Here is a 23,678-nt window from a genome sequence, read left to right as displayed (position 1 = left end):
GCTCCTTTTCTTAAAAGTACTCCTCTGACTTGTCTGTAAAAAGCTAATGAAATGGTTCTTATTAAACATTACATTTAACATTGTAATTAACACCAAATTCTGAAAAAAAATTTCTAATTTAAAATTTACTTTCCTTTACATAAAGATAGGCATTAACTCTTTCCTAAAATATCATATAAAATTTTATTTCTCAAATGTAATGATATGGCCTTATAATCTTTATATTACATTTCATTAAACACCAATAAAATACCAAAACATCATTATGCAGTTTTTAAACCCCCTAGCAGTGGACAAGAGAAAAATTAAATCTTTACATAACTTCAAATGTAGTCTGTAAATATAACAGAAGCCCAATCCAAAATCCACTGATGGAGGTCATGGGAGCCTTCTCATTAACTTCCATGTGGTTTGGCATAAGGCACTATGATAAATGTTAGCAAGTGAAAGGAAGAGAAGTGAAAACTTACCCATGAATTCAATTCCTAAATGGTCTGCTATACCCAAGAAAGCATGTAAAAGAAAAAAGAAAAAAAAGAGACAGAAATGTTAGAAACAGACTAAAATGTAAATGTTGCCTTTATCAGCACTGGTAGCATTCAATATTTATATGGCAAAGCAGCAGAATGCAATGCGGGGTCAGAGGCCCACTGTGTGGGTACTGGTCCAAAAGAAAAGCAGAACCCTGCCCTTCAAAGGGCAATCCTGAGATGGGAATTTAGGGCACTGAGCTGTCACGGAAGGAAAGTGTATTTGGGGAAGGAAACAAACACTTTTACTCATTATATTTATATTTGACTGAAATGCCTCAAGCCAGCTACCTATAGGAATTTCATTTTTTCTTCCTCCTAAAACTCTTCTCTCAACACGCTAATTACTGTCATTAGTAGACAAGGTTCATTTTCTCTGACAGAGATCAAAAACCAAAGAAATGAATGCAAGGCTTTTACTGAGTTTTGCAGCTCTCACTACAACACAACGGCCATGCTTGCAACCAAGATGATTGCATAACTGCTACCTGCTGTGTAACAGAAAATCTGACTTCAGGAAATAGTAGTTGTGTTCCCTAGTTAGCCATCTAACTGGTATGATGCAATAATTCCAAGAAATTTAAAACTGAAAAAAAATTAACTTTTTTAGAATATTGACTGAATTTACCACAGAGTTCAAAACATTTCAGTACCCTTCTTTCACATGACAAATTAGGATATGTCTCTAACAGACAAATGTTTTGGTGCAAAGTAGATTTAAATTTATATAAAACAGTTACTAATTTTAAGTCAATAGGAAGTATGTTATAGGAAGTATGTTTAAGTTGATATGTGATTGAAGAAAAACAAACTGTCCATCCTGCAGGGACAGGGCAACACAAAAAATGTTAACTGACTTTTCAGAACTGAGTGTGTAAGGAGCAGTAGCTTCAGGTCCAAACTGAAACTGTGGAAGGCCAGACGTTCAGAAAGGTTTCAAAATTCTCTTCTATGCTAGACTTGAAATATTTTGCTTTTCCATGAGAAGTAATAATTTGCATTATAAAGAACAAAGAAGCACTTTTTTTTTCCAAGCAAAATACAATATTTCCTTTTAAAATAGAATAAAAGCGAAATATTTTGTGTTTGTCTTCCTTTCAATTTATAGTCACATTTCCTTAATAGAGAACAGATTAATACATGATTTTGCCAAAGTTTCCAAGTGCAGTGTGTGCAGAGAAGGTGGCAGCAGGGAAAGAGCAGGAGGGTTACAAGAAAGAGCAAGACTAATGTGTTAGCTCATGCTTGGAGCCGGGAGGTACTACTGGGAGCTGTGTGGAACACTTGGTCCCATTAACTAATTTTCTGTAACTTTCAAAAGTCCACTTAAGAAGTATATAGCAAAGTTTCCAACATAAACCAACAGTAATTTTAAACACTTTATTGTATGAATTGTCAGCTCTGGTACCTGTGATGAGAATGTGAAATATTTGGGTTTCTGTTGAAAACACTGGGATTGGTTCACATTTTGCAACCTTCCAGTCCTTCCAGAAGAAGGCATTGAGCATCAGCCTGATCAGTTCACTTAGCATACAAATCTATATCATAGTTGCTAAATTCTGTATTTATCTTCATGCAGAAGACACAACATGCATCTCAAAACAAAAGAACGTAAGATGATGCTATGTGGTGTAAATACCTTATTAGCATGGTGTTAGGACAGGCACATTATGTGAGTCTAGTGACACCCAAATTAATCTTTCTTTTGAGTATTGAATACGTAACTCAAACCCATACATATATGTATTCCACATTATAATCTTCTACTCTGCATTCTTGAATTCATGCACAAGTGTCATGTACAAACATTCCTTGTACATTTGACGCAGGGATGTAAATTTTATGAGCACGAAATCAGAAATATCAAAAGTGCAGTCAACATACTGCATATTCACAGAGATTTGTAACTTTTTTTTTTTTTTTTCTCTAATTTTCTGTACCTGTGAAATCTGCAAATATTATCTGCATGCAATTCACATGTTCCATCCTTCTGTAAACTAGATCAGGATGCAGTCAACAACTGCTTACTTTAAAAAATGAGAAGAGATCAAAGCACCATAATCTGGTCTCCGAGGACCTAACGCTATTCACACCTGAAGCAAGATCATGCAATATAATTTTTTTAAGTCTATGTAGAATGGCTGAAAAAACAATCCTCCTTTCCTAACTGGGCTATAGACGTTCTCTACATGATTTCTGTTCACAGCCTGCAATCTCCTCATTGAGTTCACCAACACGTTAAAAGCCAAAGCCACTTTCTCAAAAACTGCATACAAAATACACTTTCCTCTAAAAAGATGGAAAAAAGCATTTACTTAATCTTTGAGTGGCTTATATGTAAGTGATTCAAGGGTATCTACAGCCTTCCTGGGAAACACGTTCAACTGGAGAGGAGGCAATACTGCAGCTGCAATACAGCAGCTTGCCATTTCCAGCAGAGGAATGGCTGGATTCTCACATAGATCAGAAACCTCTCTCCTGGAAATACACCAGAAAGACAAGTCCCCAGGGCTCCCAGGGCTGCTTTTCCCCCTCTGCACCTAGCGTGCGCTGGTGGCAGTGAAAGGAGGGATGCTGAGAAGTACATGGAACAGATTATGAGCATCATGGGGCTGCCCCTTTGTGACCAAGCATAAGGCCAGCAGTTACTCTCAGTTGAACTGCCGCAGTGAAAATAAACGGTTTGGCAAACTCCAGTTTTGGATATGTGTTTCCCCCCTCGTAACAATGTCAAGAAACACTCCCAGCAGGTCCATGTGAGAGACAGGCATGGCACCAGGAACTGCACAGCAGGGGCAACGGTGGGAAAAGTGAGCTGTGGTGGTGACCTAAAACTGAACCAAACACAAAAATGTAAAGTATTGACCCCTGGCATGCCACAGTGTAACAAAGGACTGTTATATTGCTATACAGTTGTAATATAAATGATAAATAGCCTGCAGAACACTTCCTTGGACACAGCAAGTGCAATGTCAAGTAACTCACCATCAAAAAATGCAGTTTCTTTAAGGACACAGTTCCACAAAAATGTATATGAAAGCTATTAACATGCTGAAGCGTAGGTGCTGCTTCACAAGATGGGGTCATTAACCAAATAATGTGACTGTATTTTATTTTTGTTATTGTGATTTCTTCTTTCCTTCTGGTATTGTTATGTTCTTAGGAACAAATATACTACTCAGACAGGAAGATTATTTTCTTTTATATTTTATTTTATGAATATTTCTGTATTTTGTTGTTGATGGGGAAAATTACTGGGCTTATGGTCCTTGCACTGTGTGAATTTGTTGCTAGCATTAAAGCCATTTTAATTTATACTTTATGAATACATACACACCTGGGAATACTTGACAAGTGCAAGAGAAGATAAATTCACACTCACTAATGGATTAATTTATTAGCGCGTCACAAAGAACATGCAGCCTTGTGTCTGGATTGTGGTTTGCTGGGGCTTTTTTCTTAGTCATATTAACATGGAGATTTTTCTCTAGTTAAAGACAGGCTTCATTACCCCAGGTACATTTTAAGCTACACTACGAATAGAAATACAAACTCAACACGTAAAACTCACTGATTTATAGAAGAAAAATCCTGGACACGAAAATGCTCATTGTAGACCATTACAGATGTTCTAATCTGTTCTAAGGATAGGTTGACTTTGGCATGAAGGAGACAGCTTTAGGAAAACCAGCACAACAGCAAAGTATTTTCCTCTGCAAATGAAATTTATCAGTTCCAATAAACTCATAAGATTTGTTAAATTGTCCTTGGTATATTATTGTCTTGAACAGAAAATGCAACACGATAATACGCTCCAAGCTACCTTGGGACAGCTCAAGTACTCTGAACAGATTATCTAGCTGGAAGGAACATGACAAAGTTTATCTCTTAAGTGTTAGACCAATCGAACTTAGTCTGAAGGCAGCTAGATTAGGATACTACCTAACAATACCAACTGCTGCTGTCGTATCCATTATGTTTTATTATGTTTGACAGCACAAGTTGTCAGCCCATTTGAGTATTTAATAAAGGTAAAACCATAACTGGTTACTTGCATAAACTGTAATTAATTTTTGAATCCTCAACTATACTACTTTTGGCGCCTCATTTTGCATGTGAGCACATAGAGCTGTGGGACAAGTAGTTTCTCTATTCAGTAGGAAGGGTACATCACTCCTGTTTTCTCTCTGACATCCACAGGAGGTTATCAGATCTAGCAAACAGGCCAAATGCTCTCAGAGGTTGGTGTGGTTTTTGTTTGGGGTTTTTTTGTGGGGTTTTTTTTTCCTTTTTTTTTCTTCCCTTCAGTATCAAGAAGAAAAAGCACCAGCATCTATTAAAGTATTTTACAAACTCCAGTTATTAGAAAGCACAAAATTTGATTTTCTTGTTTGTTTTAGAGGGGTTCTGGTGATTTGTTTCTGTAATTAACTTACACAAAAGTACTGTTCACAGTACAGTTTTGGGGGGCAGAAGAAATGATCGGGATGTTCAAGGGAATCAGAGACATAAAATCCAGATAGTACAACCGCTGATTTTTCAAAGTATTTTCACTGGAAGATATGACAGAAATTTCCTTCTGTGGTACATTTAAAAATGGACCAAAATAAATCCTGAGAATGACTGTGAATAGACTAATACCTGGTGCCTCCTTTTACCCTCTCTGACAAAGAGAACTATTAAAATTTTTCCAGATGTAAGACTTCTCTGTCAATAGGTAGGCTGTTTACCACACATTAGCTGATGTAATAGTAAGTACACAGAATGTAACAGTAATTTACCCCACCTATGTCAAGACACTGTGATGAAAATCATACATACATACATCCCATGAAAGGTGCTTGAACAGTTTTCAGTGACATAAAAAATGGTTACAGAACTAACAACAACTTAAAAAAAGGAAAGCAGGCCATAAATCTATAAAAAACTTCACAAAACAAATATTCTCAATATAAACAATGAGAGAAGATCTACCTTCTTAATTTGTATAGATAGTGTTAATTTTATTTCAAATGACATTAAAATCTTCAATCCATAGAAATAAATATTGAAGACAACATCTAGAGGTTAATTGCTGTATCCGTTTCTCTTTAAAGAAAAAAAAAAAAGCAAATGAGGAATTTGTATTACTGTGTGACAGAAATTTCCGTTCAATTACTGTATTATACCATTAAAATATTTGCATAGTTCTGGAGAGGCTATAGGAAAGAATATGCCTCAGGACAGAATACCGCCACCCATTATCAATTCCATAACAAAGGAACATCTGAAAAATACCCAGCAAAGCCTCTTACATAAATACTACACAGTGCTGAATAATGGAAGAAACTATTGATTTTCTTTCCCTTTGAATGACAAAAGCTCGTCGTTGTGGTTTACATCAAAGTTGAAAGATTGTTTCTAACTTCTGAAAATAAATAATATTTTATTTTCCCATCTTCACAGGTTCAAGACATGTTAGAAACTTTGCTTACCTCATCTGCTGCATGCAGGCTCAGAGGATTAAGCTTACCTCTTCTCTATCATTTTTAAGACCTTAAATTATCATCTCTACAGCTAACAGACTAAGTTACTTCTCTTTGAGGCACTATATTGGATTTAATGAAAAAATGTAATCTCATCATACAACATAAGCAATCTCTACTGATATCCACAATATTGTAAATCAGTACAGATTTTAATCCTAGGTTAATTTTTGTTACTAGAATTAGAAATTCAATAGAGCAAATAAACATGTCTCTAATTTCAAATCGATGAATAGCATACTGAAATTACTCCATTAAATTTACTAAATGCCTGAAGAACGTGTTCAAGAATTTTACCAGATCCAGACCAAAATGTGTAGTGTTAGGTGTCAGTCAAATGCAGCAATGCTTTATTTTCCTCTGAATAACCCACTGTTTTCATCAATGAGAGGAGAGAGCTGCAAATGTTAGATGATGCTGCTATACGCAGATATATTTTTGCTGATTTACTTAACATCCATAAATCAACAGAACTGCTCAACACATATAAGGACTTTAATTTACCTCAGAATGTCAGCATTTAAACAGTAAGTCCACACAAAATGCTTTGTCTCCAGTCAGATGGCTTGAAGATGCTTTGTTATTTTATCTGCTAAAAATGTAATGCTGTTTCCATGAAAATTAGTAACTACATCAAAAGAAAATGAAGCTGCCCATATACAGCCTCATAGCTCATGGTGACAAGCTTATTTATGAAATTTTCTCTAAATATATGTTGAAAATGATAAACCAGTGTGACCACTCCAAGATCAACATCCCCTGCACCCCCACAGTAAGAGTGCAATAAACATTGCATGTTATATCCTCGTTACTTGATTACTGGTATTAGCATAAACTGTTATAAACAATTACTCTGATAGATATTTCTAGAAAAATCAAGATTTCTCTGATATTCTGCAGTTTTGACAAATCAGTAAAAGCCTGTCTTAGCATTATACTTGCAAAAGATGTAATTTTTCTTTTTTGTTCCTGTTCATTAATGAAGCCTATAATCTCTTGTAAAGTTCTTTTTTTTTTTTTTTTTTTCCCCATCATATTTTTTTTCTGGCTCCTACATCACACTTCTTTTATATTGCCATCTAAAAGTCCAACCTCACATACCAGGATCTCAGGCTGTGCTAAGGACTACACAAAGACAAAACACTGACGTAGCTATTTGACCTACTTTTTACAATTTTGAACTCTTCTCCTGGTCTTCTGCAACAGCTATGACAAAGACTACACTTGTTCAACAGTTGCAATCGGCATAGTAGCGATTATGGCATCATCACAGCTGAGGACTGCCAGGAGAACTAGGCTATGGAGGAATATATTCTTCTGTCCTCCTCTGTGTCATTAATGCAACGGTTCCTGCAGAGCCAGACTTGCACTACGTAAAATCCTGGTCCCATCTCTCACAACTACTCCAGGTTTGCACAGTGGCATCACACTGCCTCTGTAGATGGGCTAGCCTTTATCTGCAGAAATGCTAGCAACTGGGTTTGAACGTATTTATCTAAGTTGAGCTTAGATATTTCAAGTCATTAGGCACTTCCACTGAATGTCAGTAGCAGTTGGCATGGTTAGTCACATAGAGTCCTTTGAAAACGCCAACCTCTGCATTGGCAAAACTGGTCCTTTCCAAACTGTGCTATGACAAGGTCTCATAAAGCTAGATAGGAGAGAGGAAAGGAATAATATTTTTTGTTAAAACCAGAGGAAAGTACAAACCATACCCCAAAAGCATATTCAGTACTTTCAAAACATATGGTCTGGGAAGTTTTTGGAACCATGTATGAATTAGATTACTTTTCTTGTCACAAGCGTGAAAGTTTTCACTTGACTGCAGTGTTCTGTGGGAGAAAGAATCCTCTTCTGGTTAAACAAATGACACAAAAAGTCTATTAAGGGGGAATAAGTCTTAGTTTCTTAGAAATTACTGCAGGGATTTTTGCACTATTATTTCCAAATGGGTATTTGATAATATTGGTCTGTAAAATATAACCAGCCTCACAGAAACATTAAAGAAATTGCTAATAGCTCCCTCATCTTATGAACATATGACATTTAATAAACATTTCTCACGCTAAATGTTACTTTATTCCTTCCACAGATCATTAAGCTGTCCTTCACTTGCCTACTACAGGAAAATATTTCAGATGCAATCGTGTTTACTGCTCTATAAAGGCACAGCAAATTTTGTAAGATTTTTTCAATATCTTAAAACCTAATTACTTTCTTCAACATCAGGACAAGGAATGTACATCAATTTGTGAGGGGAAAAAAAAAAAGCTTTATTCCCTAACGCACCAAGTAATTTAGTTCTACTGCAGTCAAAAAGCAAACTGGTAGCAGCAAAGTACAGGTATTTACACCATAAGTTTTACAATATTGACTGAAAGTTTTAATGTCTGCAAATTAATACATCTCTACTCTAATAACAAGTTTGCTGTATTTATTTATATCCATACTTAGCTGCCTAGATAACTGGTCTGAGTTTTGCACAAAAGGACTCAGGAGACTCAAAGATGTGCAATTCTCAGACCTTTTTAGAAAGACGTTTTTTATCTGCCTTGATTTGGGAAACTACATTTCTTTAGGCATCCAATTTTGACAACAGTAACCATATTCGCTGTACACAGAAGACATATTATTTCATTTTATGTACATTTACAACGTAGAATGTCGCAAGAGAATTATTTGAACTTACTCTGATTGCTCTGTGCATATGTCTCGTACTTTGTGTAAGTAGTGGCCTTATGCAGTAGCATTACTGACCCTTGTTTCCAGTAGTCTCATGTTTCAGGCTCAGACGACGACAAAAGGGCATAAGCTCTCATCAAATTTTTCCCAATGTTTGTGGCATTTGCTGCCTTATGGGCTCATTGGTATCCTGTGCAATAGGTATTCCTGTATGTCAGAAGTCTCTCAACCCACCTTCCTGAATCATCAAAAGTTTATTAACACTAGGAGAGTGTTTTCTCTAGGAAACCAGGCATGGAAGTCCTTTTACACCACCAATCTAGCTGCAGGTGAGCAAACCACAGCCATGTGGTACTTAAAAGGGTTTTGTTTAAAAGAGGTTGTTCTTAGCTACATAGGTCTCTCCTATTTGGTGAGGAAGAAGAGAAGCATCCTTTCATTTTGTTATTTCTTTCAATTTCACAGGGCCATATACTTGAAAGCTTTAAAGAACTCATTGTAGCGAACGTTATCAGAAAACACAGCATTTGTCCAACATCTCTTATGATTCAATGGAGGAAATACCAAATGCCAGTTCACAAAAATACTCCCATTACTGTGCACGTGTCCCATGTCTGCAAGAAGATAATATGTACAGCAAGGGAACAACTGCAAATCTAGACACATCTCTCCATTTTTTAAATGCTAACTCCTCTATTAACTTTACAACTCAATCCTGCTGTGTGTTTGTTGGCTGTCATGGTGCGCAAACCATGCACATAGACAACATTGCTTGCACTGCATTTATGCAGTATGTGGTATTAAACAATAGGATGAAATTTCACGTGTTAGAGAAACTAATAGGTTTTATTTTCAGTTTCCTTTTGTCACCTGGGAAATGCCTATCTAAAACTTTGCAATTCCACCAAAACTTTTGAGTAGATATATTTTATTTAAAGTTGGTGAGTACTAACATTTAAGGTGATTATTTTACTATATAGTGTTTTCAGATTCAAGGAAAGGCTCCCTGAAGGACAGGAACACTTCAGTACTCCAATTTGAGTGCTCTTCCAAGTAACCTACCAGATGTCTTCCCCAAACCCTGTGCTGTGAGGTTGGTGCGCTGTATGAACAGTCTTTACGGAAATATACCGGTAATTGTCAGCCTATTTATGGTATCAAACCACAAACAGCAGATGGGAGCAGAAGAGCTCTGTTTTTCTCTAAGTTAAAATCCTTTCTTGACATCTGGGAATAATTTCTTCAAGCTAATCAATACTAAGCCAGGTATGCTGGAGAAGCACACTGATTTGGACAACAGCTCTGCAATGTACAGAGCACTGTGTCTGAATCGCAGCATTTCTGAAGTGAGATAGTGAGATATTTGTTGAGATGTGAAAACTACAGAGTTGAAGTATATTACCAAGGCACTGAGGAAACCTATCTCTTACCTGTAACTGTAACAGTTCAAATGGTGCCACTTCTATTTGATTGTGGGTGTTAGCACACGTCCTGACAACATCAGACCAATTTGTGTTCACGAATCCACAGATAGTATAATAAATAATTCCCCAAATCATGCAGTCAGATACAGTACATGCAAATGGAATCATGGCGCTTTTTTATGCCTAAGCTGCCTTGTTTACGGAAAGCTTATGGAAATATATTCTGCTTAGAAGCCATTAGCTGAAAATGTGAAGAAAATAGCAGCAGCAAAAATGGATGGCAAAAAATGACCATCAGATCTTCTTCATAGAGTCTGAGCATCTTGTGCAATTTTGGATACATGACATGAATTTATGACTTCTGATATGCAGGTAACAATCCGAAAAAGTATTTAATTGCTTTTGTGTTTGAATACTGTAGGCGTTCAAATTCTTTATTGCTATCAATACATTAAAACTACATGAACTACACAAAACAAAGGTGGTCTAAAAATGTTAATATCTGGAATGGATAATAAGACTCATCCATGAGGGCTATGATAAAAAGAATTAGTAGCTGCTATCAACAGCCATAAAAATAAGCATAGTGGAACAAAAGTATATGATGTGCACACAACCCAGAATCACCTACAGTGAGAGCACAAAATTAAAGCTGCTGTTTGCCCTCATTTGCATATGGTGATACACTGCAAGTAATTGTTACGAATATAATGTGAGAATAGTGCCAAAGGGCCCCATATATAGAAATATTAAACTCATTGACAGTAATGACCCTGTCAGAGCCATTCAAATGAATTGCTTGTGCATGGATTAGATATAAACAACCAACCAGAATGGTACCTATATGTTGACAGGTTTACATCTGGCCCTCAACCCACTCACAAGTTACTGCAGCACCCCACACAGAGCAGCACATGAAAAAAAAAAAAAGTGAAAAGGAGGATAATTCATTCTGTGACCTTCATAAACACGAACCATTACATAAAAGCTAGGCGAAGCAGTTTAGATGAATGTAGAGTTCATTCGTTAAAAGACTTCACAGAAAAAGGCAACATATAGCCAGTAGGGAAGATTGGAAGTGCCACTATGGCCTGCTCTTTATGAGACGTCTCAGTGACGCCTGTGGCTTGGATGATCGAAGAGCACTTGTTTTCTTTCTTCTTGTTTCTTCTCCATAATACAAACAGTCAGGGGCCTCAAAGAATTTAATTGTTCCCAATAAATCTCAGAGAACATTCACCCATCAAAGGTCTTTTTCATTCCAGGTTTAAGATACAACTTTACCTTACATTCAATTAGATGTCAATAATATTGAGGAATTCAATGTTTCCCTTATAAGACCTTTCTACTAGGGCATAAAATTATTTTGACAAACAAAAACAGGGCAAAAGGAAGGTCTGGATTTTTTTCTAGTACAAACAGGTATGTCAGTAAGTAAATACGTTCGATAGGATGGTCTAGAAAATGGACTGGTTTTTTGGTGGGGTTTTTTGTTTGTTTGTTTCAAATCAGTAGGACTTTGCTCAGAGCAAAGCTGTGAGCTCAAGAAAAAACTTTTTACTTCTCTGTGGGCTATTCAACTTTCATGCATCATGAATGTGGAAAGGGGTTTGCCTCTTCCATGCTTCGCTCCACCTCTGCACTTCATGTGAGCAACTCATAAGCTCTGCAAAACTTGTCAGTCAACAAAGCAGGTAACATGCTGCTGGGCATGGTATGGCTCTGTGATTACTGACCCAATGCAACTGCAATTCTGCATATGACCCAATGAGAAGAAATGCTTTCAAATTACAAGAGAAATACGTAATATATCATCATTTCAGGAAGAAATTAAAGTCCTGCTACCTGTGCACATTTTTATTTTAATTTTGAAAATGAAACTGCATCATTAACTAATTAATTTATGAATACAGTTACATTGACCACAGCAAGGTGGGGAAAGCTCTGGGTTATCAAATGGACTAGCATTTTATCTGCCAATGCAGCCTGCTAAAAATGGAGGGACAAACTGGTAGATGACCTCTCAATTGACAAGACCATATTTACTGGGCTGGGAGCCTATATGGAAAATTCCTTTTTTGGAGTGGCAATATTACAGAGCAAATAGTTATAAAAGTGTCAGACACACTGTGAAATGTTCACAAATCTTAATACAGTGAAGGTAAAAAGACAGAAAGACATACTTCTATTGTGATTTCCAATATAATTTTACTTTATTTGAGGGTACAGAATAAGATCAGGTAGGAAAATTAACCTGAAAGAAGGCAAAAAGATGCCAAAGTTGAGCAGCACAGTTTTCCAGTGCCTGCTCCAAACCCCACCGAAGCAGAATTACCACTGACCTGAGATGAAAACTGCTATTTCACAACAAACTTTGGGAAGCTGAGTCTGTTAGGCTGAGGCTCATCAAAATCAAGTTTTTGGGTTTTTTTTTGGTTTTGTTTTTTTTTTTTTTTTTAAGTTATATTTTACTTGTATACAGTCTCAAAACTGAGAAGTCCAGCTGTCGCCTCTTTTTCCTCTAGCTACACATCTATTTTACTGTCATGTTGGTGGCAGGATTGAGAAGGAGCTTTCAAAGGGCCTATAATCAGTGAGAAAGAGAAGTCCCCTTACAATAGAAGGAAGATGCCAGACAGCAGTGAAAAAGCCTAAGGTTTGTGTTCAGTGAGTAGATTCCACCCACATCACTTTACCCAAATTCGTTAATCAGGTTCTTAAACAAGCTACTTTTTCTTTGCAGCATATACATGTCAGGAAACAGAAGAAAAAAGATGTCTGAATATGCTTCTCACTCAAATCCTCCCTCTTCCAGAACATTTAAAGAAGGGGAAATATTGCACTTCAAAGGAGCTGTAATGCTCCTGCAATACAGTGTCTGTATTTTCTGGGACTCTGGCTGCAGATCTTCCCAGTCAGCCGTTCCATTCATTGCATTTACCAGAAGTGGTCTTTTCCCCTAAAATGATCTTATCCTGCTGTTTCCTCAGTTTATTGTATAAAATGTGGTTTGAAATCAGTGTTACAGAAGGGACCATATTGCTGCTTGAGCTGACAGCAGCATCAGAAACAGGTATTTACACTTCAGAGTACCTTTACAAAGGATCAGTAAATATCCTGGAAACAAGCTGATATCAATGAGAAAGTACTTCCTACTATTGCTATAATACCATTACTTTTTCAGGCAGGTTTGCAAAGATTTCAGTATTTTGCCTTAATGTAAGAGAACATTGTCAGCAGTAGCAATATTATTTTCCTCAAAGGAAAACAGTTGTCCGTTGGAAACTGCAGTCCCCTCCTTTTTTTCAGCAGCAGTGAACTACATATAACTAACTTTCAAGAATATTTTAAGCTGAAAAAGCAGCTGTCTATATTTCATTTGCCAAATGCACTTGCCATTGAGGAACAGTGATTTTCTTCTCTTTGATAAAACATTAAAGAGAGGCTAACATACGTTTAAAAACATATTTAGACACCTAAATACCTTTGTAAAATACAAAACCCAATACCTTTGTAAAACAAAGCTGAAGTCACTTGCAAAATGGAAACCAGCTGTCTTAGGCTCATACTTCTTAAGCTCTCCTGAAAATTTTAGTTCTTTGGAGTAACACTTACATTGCAAGAGAAACAAGTGACTCTTGCACCTAGCCTTGCGTTTGCACATTCACCTAGTCATCAAGAGGTACACCTGCATGTAGTTATTGTAGCAGGAAGAACAGCCACACATGAATTATCACAGACTAGGAACACCTTGTGGTCTTGCAGCTGGTTCCTCCATGACATTGCTAATATTGCTCATGCTAGGTAGATAAGGTTAGCTAGATTTGCTAAGAGATATCCATTTCGCTGAGATGATGACTACTACTTTTGCCAAACAGTTGCATTAGCAGAAAGCTATCAGGGCACCAAAAGCTGGAGTCTGCATACTCACACGTGGAAAATTTCTACGAAGGTCCAACCATCATGGCAGGAAAAAGACAGTGCATCTGAGTTACTTGTACCATCATACTACTATGTTGACCAGCTGAGGCCTAAACACGTCTTAGCCTCTGAGGCGCAGACCTTTTTTCTAATGTGTACGAATTTTCTTTTGAATTTCAGTCGAAATTCATACTGCACCAGTTTAAAGCCATTCATTCTTGCACCAACACACTTTTCAGCTTCAATCATTCTTATCTTGCCTTTATATTTATCCGCTTGATGAATTTAGAGACTCAACAATATCTCTCTGACATACTTCCCAGGCCATCAGTCTATACAGCTGTAATTTCCAGACAGACAGTGGAACATCTATCAATTACTGTACTGGACCAGCAATATATTCACTCAAACAGTGGTGCTTAAATACCTTTAAAAAACCTGGTCACTGCTCCTACAATCACTTCCAACATTCCTGTAAAAAACAGCATGTGAAAAGAGCAAAAACCATACTGTGTACCTGTTGGTGCTGCCAGAACCACCAGAAACAAAACAAAACAAAAATAACACTGAGGAAGAATAAAAAAAGGTAAAAAGCTTTGACTAGTACCTTTGAGTCAGACTCTTCAAAGGAGAGGAGAATACAGGATCTGCTACCAAAAGTGCAATTTCATACCAACAGGTACATTAAGGACTATGCTGACTGGCATGGCTGCTCGCTCCACTACCGGTCCAGCTGTGAGAAAATGCTCATAATGAATATAGAGATTTTTCTTAAATCTCTTTAACCTAGGAAGGAAATTTATGCCCCAGTAACTAGATTTTATCAAGAATTATTAAACATTTTAAAATGTTTAAAATAAGAGATGTGGAAAAATGTGGGCCCTCTCTGGAAGGAAATGAGAGACCTGGTTACCTGGGATATGGAGAAGGTTAAGGTACACAACAACTTTTTTGCCCTTTTTTTGAACCATCAAGTTCTTCAGCCACACCATTCAAGTCACAGAAGGCAAAGGCAGGGACTGGGAGAAAGAAGAACCAGCCATTGTAGAAGATCAGGTTTGAGACCATATAAGGAACAAGTCCATGTGACCTGACGAGATGCATCTGTGGGTCCCGAGGGAACTGGTGGATGAAGTGACTAAGCCCCTGTCCATCATATTTGAGAAGTTGTGGCAGTTCAGCAAAGTTCCCACTGACTAAAAAAGGGAAGGAATAACCCTCATTTTTAAAAAGGGAAAAAGGAAGACCTGGGGAACTACAGGCCAGCCAGTCTCACCTCTGTGCCCAGCAAGCTTGTGGAGCAGATACTCCTGGAAACTATGCTAGGGCACAAGGAAAATAAGGAGGTGACTGGCTTTGTGCCTGACAAATTTGGTGTCCTTTTATGATGCACTTACAGCGTTGGTGGATAAGGGAAGAGCAACTGATGTTGTCTATCTGGACATGCGCAGAGCATTTAACACTGTCCCCCACGACATTCTTGTCTCTAAATTGGAGAGACATGGATTTGATGGATGGACCACTTGGTGGATAAGGAATTGGCTGAATGGTTGCACTCAAAGAGTTATGGTCAACGGCTCAATGTCTGAGTAGAGATCAGTGGCGAGTGGCGTTCCTCAGGGATCAGTATTTGGACCGGTGCTGTTTAACATCTTTGTTGGCAATATGGACAGTGGGATCGAGTGCACCCTCAGCAAGTTTGCTGATGACACCAGGCTGTGAGGTGGGGTTGACATGCTGGAGAGAAGTGAGGCCATCCAGAGGGACCTGGACAGGCTGGAGAGGTGGGCGCATGCAAACCTCATGAAGTTCAAGGCCAAGTGCAAGGTACTGTACCTGTGTTGGGGCAATCCCAAGCACAGACAGGAAGAAATTCTTTACTGTGAGGGTGATGAGGCACTGGAACAGGTTGCCCAGAGAAGCTGTGACTGCCCCCTCCCTGGCAGTGTTCAAGGCCAGGCTGGATGGGGCTTTGAGTGACCTGGTCTAGTAGGAGGTGTCCCGGCCCATGGCAGGGGGTTGGAACTAGATGGTCTTTAAGGTCGCCTCCAAACCAAACCATTCTATGATTCTATATTTTTTTAATAGGGAAAATGTGTTCCCATCATATTTGTGTGACAACTTCCAGATAAAATAAATCAAAACAGTTCAAGATCTAACTCTTTTCCACAACAAAGTTTTGCATCAAAGAACAATATTCAGAATAAAAAATCTTTTGGTTTTAGAATGGAATATAAAATTCAAGACAGAGGTCTTAATAGTGCATTTCTAAAAGCAACTTTTACAAAATCGCATTGTGATAATTACAAGCTATGTATATATGTAGCCATACAAGAAACGTAGTCATACGCTGTGCTTTCCTTGGTCTTTTGTGTATATGCTAAACACTGCTGCACAAGACCTTCATAATATAAATACTTTTTTCTTTATTTCTTTTATTTATTATTTTTGCTAATGCTATTTAGACTGTTTGGACAACTTACAATAATAATTTTGATGTCTTGTTGACTTCTCTTCCCTGTTCAGTATGCCATTTAATCAAGTTTAAACACACACAGAGTAATTAAATACAAGTTGTTAAATACTTGCTTACCAACTGCCAAGTACCTGGAGAAGAAGTACTTGTCAAAGAATTGACACAGGTTGAGGGCTGCAACGTGAACCTTATTTCAGGAAGGTATTCTCAGTCAGTGGTAGAGTCATATATTAAGCACTAACATAAATGGCTGAAGACAGACAGATATGCCAAATACCATAAAAAAAAGCGCCCTAGTCTGCCTGAGTTGAAGTCAGTGTCACTGTGATGGAGTCTCATTAGCTGCTTTGTCATTGCATATTTTCATTTTCTTACAGACCATTAGGCCGACTTTAACAAAATTTAACACACTTCAGGGCAAAATAACCAAGTAAACCAAAACAAAACACAGTGTTTATAAACATTTTCTTAAGAAATTGCAATTTACAGGATAAATGTTTCTCTCAAGCACAGTAGAGACCACTCTTCCCTATTCTCTCCTTTGGATGACCACAGAACTGGGATGGGAGAGAGCAGAGGTATTTTGTTTCTATGAAACACGTTAATCAAAAATACATCATGTCTAAGTGGATATTACTAAATGATATGTTTACCATAACAAGGGAAAATTAATCATAACAACAATAATACAAATCAAACTCTATTGTGATGAAAAAGATGAATTAGATTAATTAGCATATATCTCAGTTATGTATGTAAGTTAATGTTACAACTATGTACCCTATTCATTGCCTTTCATCAGTTATGCTAATTTCTGCTTTCTATGACTATGGCCATTAAATGTGACGTATGTTAGGCCAAAGACTTGTTTGCAGTGAATTATAATGAACAAACCACACCTTTTTCACATTATCATCTTTTAGGCATTCAAGAGGACCAGAAAATATGTCAGATATTGAATGACATAAATAAGACCTATTTATTTGCTTCACCTGCCATTTGAAGGTGACAGGGATAGGTTACATTTGGATTTGATCTTTCACATGCTTTACCAGTAAATGTATGTTTTGTCAAGTTACTGGTACCAATGACAGTTTTCTTCTCTTCTTTCAATAACAGTGTTTATAAAAAAATTAATTGGTGTGCAAGATATGCCACCAAGTTAGGCCATTTCATTTATTTCAACGGGTATTTCTAGGCGTTAAAGATGACAGAGAGTACCATCACTGAGAGATGAAGCACCAGCTGAAGGTGTTAACAAAGCAGCTCTGAAAGGTGGGCACCACAGCACAGTCTCCTTGCAGCACAATGTCCATTATGTGTGTGACAAACCAGTTTCAAAGGATTCAAACTCCAATCCATTTATTTTTCTCCTCTTCGTTACAAACTTCTCTGACACAACTAATATATTTGATTTGAGGCCTTCGTCTATCATGAACTAACCGGAGACGATGATGGTATTTTTCACAGGCCACTCAATGTTTTGAAGTGCGTGTGGTCTGGCCAGGATATTTACACTACTTCTTAAAGATTACAAAACTAGAGTGATGAAAATTAGAGATGCCAGCATGCACTGTGCTTCAAGTACCTGACAGCCAACAAAATGATTCCACATTGAAATAATTTCTCCAAATTGTTCCAGTGCTTTGTAATGAATTACGACAGGAAATCTGTGATTGAGGATCAGATTGTTCAGGCTCTGTTCTCCTTCCCCTCAGTGCTTTCCTTCTCAGTGCTCCTTCTCCTGCACCTTCTACTGTTTATTTGCATATAAAAAACCTACACTGGAATGTGACTTCCCACTTTTTTACATTTTCTAGTGACAGAAATGTTTCAGTGGTATTTTAAGTGTCTTCAAAAGTGTCAGTGTCAGGATGCTCTGCTCTGCCACGAAACCACTCCTTTGTATAATAAAAGCGGAACAGCAAATGTGCTAAACATGAAAATGGACACCACACCTTGTGCCTTGTCTTGTCAGCCACTGTCCCATTCTTACTTTGAATGCTAAGAAGGAAAATGAGAAGGCACTCAGCAGCAAGCAGTATAACATGCTAGTACAAGCAGATTAAGTTCATCCTATTTGTACATGCTGGTCCTTCACTTTCAAGTAGCGTTTAATGTAACTGAAAAGATGCTTTTGTTGATTGTGAAGGAAAGGTAAAATCTTTGCAGTACTTTTGGATTGCAGTTTACTGTTAAACTATGTATTTTAGTGCGTTTTCCTCTTAGAAAAAGAGGCCAACTGTGTCTATTTTTTCTCAAGTTATGCCATGAAGAAATACAATCTGCCTTTTAATAGAACCATCGAGGACCCATTCTCTCCGGTTTACTATATAGATTTGTAAATGCCATACAAAAATGTTATGAGTTTAATTGGAACAGACAGCATAATTTTATACAACCATTTATAATTACTACAATGGCAGCTTCCACAGAGCTCTTGATTTTTTCAAGACAATTTGCAAGCATAAAGTATGTGTTAGGAAAAAAAAATAGCAATTTGCTACAGTTGTGCAAAGTGGATTAAGGAAATCTATCAGCAGTGACAGATATTTAGAAATGGGAGACAGTTTGCCCATCTGTGCACAACTAAGATTTGGTGACATTAATAGTTTTTAAAATGGCTATATTAAAGAAAGTATTCTATTTTAGCCTCAGTTATACAGCACATAAGAAAAAGGCAGACTTACAGGTTAGGAAAGTATTCTGGTTGTTATTCACTTAAGGAGAGAGTGAGATCAATATGACAGAACCAAAGATCTCCCATTTTCCAAACTAGAGGAAAGCATACAGTGTACATAAAGTTTTGGCAAGTTATGCGACAGAGAAGCAGTAATACAATATCAAAGGAGGAGTGTAAAAAGCAGAAAAATACAGACTATGGGCCTAGGAAAAAGCGGTGGGAAAGGCATTTCTCTGGCAGCTTTAGTGCTGGAGCTGTAAACAACTTCCTTTTGTTTGATGTGTCCTGTTCAGACAAGAGAACTGTCTTGTCCTTTTGTAACTATAACTGCATCAAATATATCTGGATATTACCAGCTTGTCTTCCCAACTGCTAATTTCACAGAATCTTCAATTCTGGCTAAGCCCTTAGGTCAAAACTAATGTTAATATTATATTCAACAGACACAAAGCCTCTGTTTTATCACATGATGCAGAATGGGTACATGCATGGAAGACTAGAAAAACAAGAAAATTTATTTTCTAAAGGGCATGTTGAACACAAATACTAAAAGGAGCTTTGCAAGCATAAGGGCAGTAAGAGAACAGTGTACTTTTCTTAATTAGCCTATAACGAAAAAAGCTCATTAGGGAAGTTTAAAAAACTAACAAAGAAGTTTATAGAAGACAGCAACCCAGTTCTTTTCCTTAAGTGATTTTAAGATGATGTAAGTTCTTCAGATTCAATACACTGTAATTTTTTTCTTCATCTGTTTTTGAACATATTCTCAAGCACCAGAAGATCCTTTCTGACCTTTAACTTTGTGCTTTTGTTGCTAGATTTGTCATCCTCTCAAACAAGATCAGAATAATGCAATAACAACAGACAGGGAAGAAAACTGGACTGTGATTAATACATGCAAATTGTGTTGAAAAAGGGGACCATTAGAGTTACTGGGTTGAAGATGGACAAAATTGCTTTTCTTCTTTAGGGAGAGGGGCAGGCAGAGCAATATTTATGCAAGCAGGTAGATTAATTGGCTTTTGCTGAGCTCTGTGCCGCTGCAGCTAAACTGCTTCCACAACCTGACGTAATTCATTTCGAATTTGCTTGGGTATTTCCTCATTCAACCACAGGACAAGTGTAGTATGCACTGCACTGCAGAAATGATGTTGGAAAGTTGCACAGCTTCATACCAAATAAATTTCTCATGAGCAAATTAAAACTTCATAAAACACTGTTGCAGCACAAAATTGATCAGTCAAATCAGAAAAGGTAGATTAATATTCATATAATGTAGTCAGAAAACTAGCATAGGAATTTAAATGTACTGTCAAAGGCAATTAGCAAGAAGCTAATAAGCACCTAAGTTACAGGACACTGCCTATCCAAGTGCTTTGCAGCATTAGTGGCCATTACATTATGTATACTGACAAGACTCATTTTCTGCACTCTATTCATCAGGCTGAATTCTCACACTGGCCAAAAAGATGCTGCTCCTTTTTCCTTGTATCACGATGGGTTTGATAGCAAAGAAGTCTCATGAAGGCAGAATTTCTAGATACAGGAAACACACCGCTTCCATTCTCTTTGTGCTACCTGAACGATATGAAAGCAATGTTATGAACTGGAAAAATACCACATTTTACTTCTAAATCAAGCTCCTGCATCTGTGCAGGACATTAGTCAAGGCAGCAGAATACCAAGTCAAGAGCTAAAATACATATTTATATATAAAATGCGGCCAGGTCTTACAATTCTACTAAGTGTGCCTGTGAAAATTTCATCTCCAAGAGTCACTATCTTAGTTTTTTGTTTTGTTTTGTTGTGGTTTTTTTTGTTAAATACGAATGGAGGAGAAAACATGCCTATCCTCCTATCCTCTGTGACAACACAACTTCCAACAACTCCAGAAATGAGCAGAGAAATAAAGAAAATTCAAATGTATTACGTTTTCAAAATCTATTTTACAGGAGATGCTATGTTTTTTAGTTGTGTCCTATATTGTAAAGGTAAATTATGAAAGAGTAAGAATAACTTTGCGAAAATAACTGGGTTGATTAACTAAAAGAGAGAAAATGACTTTAGCTTAGAGTAAGGGCATAAAATAATGAAAGTTTATATACTGTGCACAAAATTAAATTTAATTTTAAAAGGGTAGGTTTAAAACCAGAAAAAGCCTACACTCAATGTGCTTATCACTGAAAACAGAGGTTTAGAAGTTCCCAGTGCAAGATGAACATATCTTTAATATTTTGCCATACTGTAGATTTTCAGCAGACACAGTGCAACTGCATCACCAACAGGCCTGACCTAAGTTACCTCTAAACCTTAGAACTCACTGATTGCATTTTTGTAACTGCAAATAAGATAAATCATGACCATGCCAACTGGTAGTCCTATAACACTGTCTGTTCACAATGCAGATCTCCTAGGGAAGAACTGCAATCAGACAAGTCACATTATGTTGCTCGACTGTGTAAAACAAGAACCACCCAAACAAACAAGCAAACAAAAAGGTAGACATTGGGTGTTTTGTTTCTCAGTTAGTATTCCTCTCCCTCTCTGTCTCCTCACTGTTCTGCACTGGTGGTCCTGTATTTCTTCTCTTTAATGTGATGAGTCATTGCAGAGAGTCTCTCTGGCTTTCAACCAGCTTCGGTGTTGATAAAGGCTGCTTTTTTTGAAAAGCAACAACAATGGTTATTAGTAAACATACCTGGTAACAATTTCCACATCTCTGAGTAGAGGGACCTGGGCACTAGGTTAGTATCTATAATGACTTCCCACAAGACTACTGAAAACTTTTTACTCCACGTACCTAGTTGACACCCCTTAGAAACTGTTATTGAGCTCTGGGCTTTGTCACATTTGCAAGAGTTGCACTCAGGAACAGTCACAATGCACACATGAAATTTAAGGACAGATTCTAGGGAAATTCTATGTAGTTTTGGGGGTCAGCTGTTTTTCCACAGGCCTGCATGTGTCTGAAAGGTCTCCCAGTAACAGTCCCTCTCCTTGTGACAAACAGATGCTGGAAAGCAAATCAGGTACAAATAGCTGCCATCTCACCTCATATCTGCCATCTCACCTCCTATCCATTATCAGTTATGCAGTTCAATGAATCTTCTCAAACATCCTACGCACTATCAAGCTAATCAAACCAAAGTACACAATAGAAATACCATTTGGGAATCAAAAGAAAGAAAAAACTCCTGAGCCCTAAAATAGCATACAAAAATTTTCATCAACCATTAATTTACTCCCAGGTGTTCAAAGGCATTAAGGAGTTAATTTTCACAGAGCCTAAGTATAATTTTAAAAACATATAGAAGCCTAAACATTATTAAATGTCCACAGGTGCCAAAATTCTGCTAATAATTTTGCACTTCTGCCTTTACTTTTTCCTTTTGTGTACGAGATTTTGCATTCTTATGCAGTAGATGCATTATTTTGCATTCAAAGAGCGAAGCAGCTGCTAGTACCTAAGGCTTGAGAGATTTATGGATAGTAACAGGAGTGCACAATAAACAAGTACATTTGGATGCATACCAAAGAGAAACTGCATCAATCAAACTGCTGGACAACTGATCCAAGTTTACAGATAAATGTAAAGCAAAAAAACCCTCTCCAGTCAGCCAGGCTGCTTCTTCAGAAAAATACGTTATGTGTTTCATAGTCCTGCATGGACATGGATAATGTACCACTTTCCCCTTTGAACAAAGCATCCTATAGAAATTTGTTTTCTAAGCCAAAAAATGTGTTAAAACAGAAAAGAATAGTCATTCTTCTGCATTGCTATCAATAAAAAAATAGCAACCATATCAATTAGTTTGTGTATCAAGGAAAAAAAAAGTGTGACAATGTCAGGACATCCCACTTTGCACACAGGACAGCCACACTTCACCTACATAGTAACTGTTTTACTGGGCACATGCTGCTTCTCTCCCAGTCACTTTGCTTGTTCTCACACATAATTTTTTGCATTTTCTGGTGTAAATACCATATTCTGTACAAATGAAAACAATCAAAATTTCTGTGTATAACTTTTTCATGAACAAGAGACGAAAATAAAAAAACATAGCAGTCCCAATCCAACATTGACAACATTATGCCGTTCTTTTTCAGTCTTTATCAATCAAAACCACTGATATAAAAATAATGATATAGAGAACATCTCTGAATTGAATTCTTGGTGGTAAACCTGTTCCAAAAGTCAAAGGTGTCCGAACACAGCTCTCACTAACAACTCTGGGGGAAAAATGGCATTTTGAGTTTAACACGCACCACGCATGAGCAGATATAAATCAGGGCACCCTATGGTCAAAAGCTAGGGAATAACATTCCTACTTAATTGATCAAAGTAGCTGTGTCTATTCTAATTTTCCTTTCTCTTCTAGCTTTTTATGGCCTGCAATTTAAGACACTAAGAAACCTTTCAGAACATTCCAAAGTCCC

The 23,678-nt window shown here is 37.2% G+C and overlaps 1 protein-coding gene across 1 annotated transcript in view; it reads right to left on the bottom strand.

The window, feature by feature from the left end:
* Nucleotides 1-23,678, bottom strand: part of NRG3 (neuregulin 3) — a 409,554-nt gene that overhangs the window by 69,028 nt on the left and 316,848 nt on the right. The window contains exon 4 of the mRNA XM_086466802.1: nt 471-497. Coding sequence (XP_086322928.1) covers nt 471-497 — 27 coding nt within the window. The remainder of the gene's footprint in view (nt 1-470; nt 498-23,678) is intronic.

Source organism: Leptosomus discolor, chromosome 6 (assembly GCF_034619465.1).
Source record: "Leptosomus discolor isolate bLepDis1 chromosome 6, bLepDis1.hap2, whole genome shotgun sequence".
NCBI lineage: Eukaryota > Metazoa > Chordata > Aves > Leptosomiformes > Leptosomidae > Leptosomus > Leptosomus discolor.
The sequence above is the reverse complement of the archived record's forward strand: the minus strand, read 5'-3'. Positions and strand labels throughout refer to the sequence as shown.